Here is a 6,155-nt window from a genome sequence, read left to right as displayed (position 1 = left end):
CAATGCTCATCAGTAAAAGCCCCCATGAAGCTAGCAAGAAGTGTCATGGAGTTCTCTAGAATTCTACAAAAAAAAGGGCAGTCACTAAAGCAAGAGATTAGATTAGAGGATTCTATCCCCAGCTTTGAAAGACAAGAACCCGTAACTAACTATAGGCACAAGCTACCAAGAAGATAACTCCATGAGTAATTGCAAAGATAAAGATAAAAAAAAAAAAGATTTACGTAATTACTAATTTACAAACAAACTAATGATCTTACACCGACTTCTGAATGAGATGTCACCTGTAACAGAAACTTCCCAGCAATCTTTGTGTTGTGAAAGTTTATGAAGGAATAGACTCAGCAATGCCAAAAGATGCAAAATGACCTTTACTTGCTTACACCAAAGTGTTCTTTAAAAATATCTATAATTGTTATTAGATGTTAATTGAATTATAATAATCATGTGTTTGTGATCTAACAGACTAAGCACATAAGGAATTCTGCCTGAATAAGCATTTTTTACTGATTGCCTTTAAGTAGAACACTGTGACTTTTACGCTAATCTATGCACCAATCATATATTTGTTACAGCCATCCAAAAAGAGCTATACCTAAAGACTGACATTTTTTTTTTAGTTCAGGGGTAATTTAATAAACAGTGACCAAGAAGAACTGATGGGGGAAAATAAGGCTTAAGCCCAAATGAGTCTAAGAATAAGCCAGAAGCTCACCGTGGGAGCACACAGACTTGCGCAAATCTTCCCATGACCCCAGTCTCTCTCTCTCTCTCTCTCTCTCTCTCTCTCTCTCTCTCTCTCTCTCTCTCTCTCTCTCTCACTCACTCACTCACTCACACACACACACACACACACACACACACACACACACACACACACACACACACACACACACACACACACACACAGAGTTCTCCTCTCTCTTTTTCACTACACCCCTCCCAATTCTGACTCTGCGTCACTGGATAATTAAACTGTCAGACACAAACTCTGAGCTCTAATACTAAGAATAGTGGAGACACCGAGCAGAAGCGCAGGGTCAAGGATCCGCTAAATGGAAATCGGATCTGATTCTCGGGTTCATCTGAAGAGAGAAGACCGAAAGTAAAGCGACATCAGGACGCGGAACCCCTGAGGCTCAGGAGGTAAATTCACTACATCGGGTAGGGGGAGAAATTAGTATTCAAACTACTGAATGTGTGCGTCCTGGCCGTGTGTTTGCCTGCGTATTGTGTGGAGAGACAGACGAAGGACTCGATCGCTCTATAGTAATAAACGTGGACACATGCGTCACAGGCTATTGCAAAATTTCAAACAGCAACAAGCATCATTCCTTAATTTTTTTTTTTTTATCTAGAAAGCTTTATCCTAGATCAAGATCCTATCCCATGAACACTGGGCATGAGACAGGAATATATCCAAGATGGGACTCCAGTCCTTGACAGGACACCATGCACACACATTCATTCACTCCTTCACACAGTGTCAATTAATGCATTTCTGATTCAATTTATATTTTATTTTCATCATTTTTCTTCACAGTCCAATTGTTCAGAAATAGGTGTTAGTCATTTGGGTTTTTTTTTTTTTTGGCACATGATGGACAACACTACCAGAGTTGTGTTTAATATACTGTGGATTTCTTAGACTTAATTCAATTCGATTCAATTCAAGTTTATTTGTGTAGCGCTTTTTACAATCGACATTGTCTCAAAGCAGCTTTACAGAACATAAACATAGAACAAAGGGTTATTATAAGAATAATATAAAGATTAATAGAATACAGAATTCAAGATTAATATTATATTTAGTTCACAATGTGTATGTATTTATCCCCAATGAGCAAGTCTGAGGTGACTCAGGCAGCAGTGGCAAGGAAAAACTCCCTTAGATGGTAAGGAAGAAATCTTGAGAGGAACCAGGCTCAAGGGAAACCCATCTTCATATGGGTGACACTGGAGGGTGTGATTATAAATATACAGTCTAACAAATGTTGTATAGATGCAAAAGATCACATGGAGTTCACATCTTTTTAGTATAGCAGAATATAAGTGTAGCTGGTAGATCTCTGTATGCCTCAGGGTTCGCTGGGTCGGCCTCATCTCAGTGGTCCAAAATCTTCATCGCACGGAAGACGATCAGGGCTGGTATAATTTCTGCATGCCTCGGGATGGGTAGAAGAGCTAAGCAATGAAAAGGGATTAACATATCTGCTGTTCATAAAATTTGCACCTAATAGCCGGTTTAACTGGTCGCTTGAGTTTATCTCGTTAGCAATGGACCTGATGTGTTCAATCTCTGGAATTGTTTGGACTAAAATGTTTTATGGCTTTAATAAATAACTATAATGTTATTGTTAACATTTAAACAGTGCACCTAATGTTCGAATAGTTATAGTGAAATTAATGTGCACTGAAGGTGTCTGTAGTCATTATTTTACAACTAATTGGCTCCCTGAGAACTCCTGCTATCTGTTAGACACGTGTGATTTTGCAGACAGTGGAGTGATGATCCAGACAAAGTCATAAATTGGCCTAGAATTGATCCAACATTACTCTTCATTTACAGTCTGTAAAACTCACAGAAATTGTGACTGAATATTGCCTCAGTTCAAATTCATCTCAAAGCTGAGTACGCCTACATGATGTACTGTGTGGGGATAAATTTAATTTTGAAATATTTACCCACAAGAAACTACGCTAAGCAGGAGAAACTCAGAAGGGAAATGCATTTTTACCGTAACAAACACATGTAACCATAGGCTATTGTTTAACCATTGTCTTGAAATGCCCAGATGAGTTCAAGGATTCAAACCCAAATAGAAAGGTCAGATAATTTAGAGTGTGTATTGGTCAGGGTTGCTATGGTTTGACAATGACATGGCCAATCAAAATTAACCTAAATTCCACCCAGTACCACAACACAAAGCACACCATATGGCCAAAGTTTTGTGTGTACTTGACCATGAAACCTATAAGTGCATGTTCAACATCCCATTCCAGATTTAGTTCCCCCTTTGCTGTTATAATAACCTCCAATCTTCTGGAAAAGCTTTCTGCAAGATCTTGAAGCATAGTTGTGTGGATTTGCTTGTTCAGCCACAAGAGCATTAGTAAGGTCAGACACTGATGGGACCAGTTTATTCCATGGATATTCAGTGGGGTTGAGTTCAGGGCACTGTGCAAGACACTAAACTTCTTCTTCCACATTAATCATGGCACATCATGTTTTCATGGAGCTTGTTTTGTGCACGGGTTATTGTCATGCTAGAACAGGTTTGAGGCCCCTTAGTTCGATTGATGGAAAATCTTAATTCTAGAACATACAAAGATATACTACAAATATACACATATTTACCTCAAATACGTAAAATCTGTGGCAACAATTGGGAAATTTGGGAAACACCTACAAATTTGTGTGATGGTCAAAACTTTTAGCCATGCATTCTGTTTAATGAACTGAAATGTTACAGTAGTTTCTATTAGTTGTTTGACACATAATGCTAAAAATACAACACACAAGAAGACCGTCACAGCATCTTTTTTAGTCACAGACCTACATTGGATCACTTTCACATGGTATTAATTGAACCTCTTTTTTATCAGCAGAATATCGGCGATGGATGGACCCACTGTAACAGGTGTGAATGGTTTAGAATCACATAATTCACTCCATGAGAAGGATAAAGGGCCAGTTATTGGTGGTTTGCGTCTTCGGTCTGCTCCTGGAGCTTGTGTGCTTTTTGCTGGTGTGTTGCTACTTGTAGGCATTGGAGTGGCCATAGGTGGATACTGGCCTCATCGTAATAGGAGACAAGTGCTGAATCATGCATCCTCTGGCCGAACTCCCACAGAAAAACTGAAACTGGTTGGCCCCATTATTATGGGAGTGGGCCTTTTCATCTTCATTTGTGCAAACACACTTCTCTATGAGAATCGAGACCACAGGCTGAAGCAAGCCAGCCAAAAAAATGTTACGCCAGAGGGACAGCGAAATTCAAAAAGCTGCTCACAACCTGAAACAAACACCAGCACACACACTCTGGCCTTGTCAGAACTCAACATTCACTGCCTGCAAGAAGGGTTTGCTGTTCCAGCCCTTAACCGTTCTTCCTCTTCCTCTGCCTCTTTAAACTCCAGTCAGGTGAACTTTGGCCTTGCAGATAGCAGGGATGGTGTTATGTTGATTCCTCCAGTCTTCAAGCTGAACAACTGCCTTATAACGTGCCTAGACACGCCACCCCTTCTACAGCAAGTACTGGACCATGGTGAGAACGGCCAGTGTAAAATGGTGGGGCCAGTAATAACAGAGCATTTAGCTCTAACAAGAGAGACCAGGGCAGAAATGAATAAGGGACAGAGTGGACCAATAAAATATATACAGACTGTGGATAAGTAGCCACAAAGTCACCCTATGATTCCTGCTGCTATCAAATTGAAACTAGAAAAAATGGCCCTAAAGCAGCCTGGAGTTTTTTGGTTTGTGTGTCTGGGAAAAAGCCTGTAACAACATTGTTTTTCAATCCCTTTGAAGACTCCTTTTTAAATAAGTTCATATATAGAACACTTCAGTTCTCTGTCTAGTGAAACTATATAAGGTGCAAAGTCAGCTTCAAACTGAGTGTCTCACTGTCAGATTCCATTTTCAGAAATCTATTGAGGAGCTAAGAACCGTTAACTATCCAATCAAATGACTCTTTTATCTGCATGCAGAAAGTGTTAAGAAAATAGATGTAGAACCGTAAGTGGTTCTTTGTTTGTTGCTCTGAATTTTTAAAGATTAAGTGTAGAACCCTTAAGGATTCTTTTTTTGGGCGTAAAACTACAAATGAAACAGACATTAAAATAAGACTTGAGTAACCATTTTCCCAAGGGTTTATGGTTTTAACGTTGAATGTAATGTTAATGTTTTTAAATCTTAATGTCATATTAATGATAATTCCACCTACATTTCAATGCTTTCCAAGCACCAAGTAACATTACAGCTGACATTTTCCAGATTATATGTACAATTTGTCCCTTAAATGAGGGTCTCTAAAGAGATATAAATAAATCCAGGTCCATGTCACTATCTACATTGTGAAACCCTTTATTGTTGTAGCTGGACTCTGGGACCCTTCATTCCCGAGCACTCAGTTTGGCCTGATCTTGGTACAGTAGTGTTCGGGTTGTGCCATAAATAGAGATACTTATTGTGCAAGTAATCAACTGGACACAAAATGTTTGGTGTCTTTGGAAGAGAGACACTTTAAAATAATTCTGTTCTAATATACTTAAAATGTTTTGTATTACAGCAAAAAGACAAATTATCATGGGTGGGTGAATACTTTGAAAGTTAATGACTTAAGTTAAAAAATGATGTTAATATTTAGTAAAGGAGAATGCTTTCTACATTCACATATTTAGCAGTGTATGTAATAGCACTTAATCCAGCACAACCTATTTTGATAGGAGGTACAACAGCTAAAAATTCAAGCTTAGACAAGTGTGGTCTTTTTTAATGGTGGTCAAATAATGTTTTATTTTATCTATGTATATGTGTGTGATTTAGGCTATTTGATCACACAATTTATTCACTGTTTTGTCTGATTAACCTAATGATGTTCTTGCACAATTAAATGTGCCCTTGTACTCATAAGGCACTCATCAGCTTTCAGTACAAAACATTTTAATCAAGTTCAAGGTCACATGAACTTGATATGGGAATAATGTAATGGCATTTCAAGATTAGGCGCTCCACATATATATAGTGTATGAGTTTTTTATTTTCATATGTAATTTGTACACAGTTTTCTTTTGTATTCATATTTCACATGATTAATTTATTTTCATGTTCAATTTTTAGCTGATTTTCTCATGTGAATAATGAGTTTTCACATGTTCACAAGCTGTCGTTATTATATAATAATTCCCAATAAAGCTGGGCATTATTTTCACAATGGATCACACATTATTCACATCATCACATGCAAAATGTATGTATTGTTTTCCCCATAATGTGTCCCGAGTAGAACATATTTCTGTAGTAAAATCAGAGATGTAAAAAGACAAAATGCAGGGTTCCAGTGATAACTTCACACTAGACTACTATTTTTATTTGTTACTGTTACTTTTACTGTTACCTTAACAGTTCATTATTCTTGGGAAAATGTTGG

General features: G+C 37.9%; 1 protein-coding gene across 3 annotated transcripts; it reads left to right on the top strand.

Annotated features, from left to right (window-relative positions):
• The first annotated feature begins 892 nt into the window (after positions 1–892).
• LOC113659507 lies at positions 893–5,794 on the top strand. Of its 3 annotated transcripts, none has more exons than XM_047808446.1 (2): positions 893–1,146; positions 3,610–5,794. In XM_047808446.1, the coding sequence occupies exon 2, from the start codon at positions 3,620–3,622 to the stop codon at positions 4,397–4,399; it is 780 nt and encodes a 259-aa protein (XP_047664402.1). In that variant the 5' UTR covers positions 893–1,146; positions 3,610–3,619; the 3' UTR covers positions 4,400–5,794. The 3 variants fall into 3 exon arrangements, with proteins under 3 accessions (XP_047664402.1, XP_047664403.1, XP_047664401.1); XM_047808447.1 differs by having other exon boundaries at positions 893–1,164; positions 3,607–5,794; XM_047808445.1 differs by having other exon boundaries at positions 895–1,146; positions 3,607–5,794.
• The last annotated feature ends 361 nt before the right edge of the window (positions 5,795–6,155 follow it).

Source organism: Tachysurus fulvidraco, chromosome 25 (assembly GCF_022655615.1).
Source record: "Tachysurus fulvidraco isolate hzauxx_2018 chromosome 25, HZAU_PFXX_2.0, whole genome shotgun sequence".
Taxonomy (NCBI): domain Eukaryota; kingdom Metazoa; phylum Chordata; class Actinopteri; order Siluriformes; family Bagridae; genus Tachysurus; species Tachysurus fulvidraco.
This window is presented reverse-complemented; position numbering and strand designations above follow the sequence as displayed.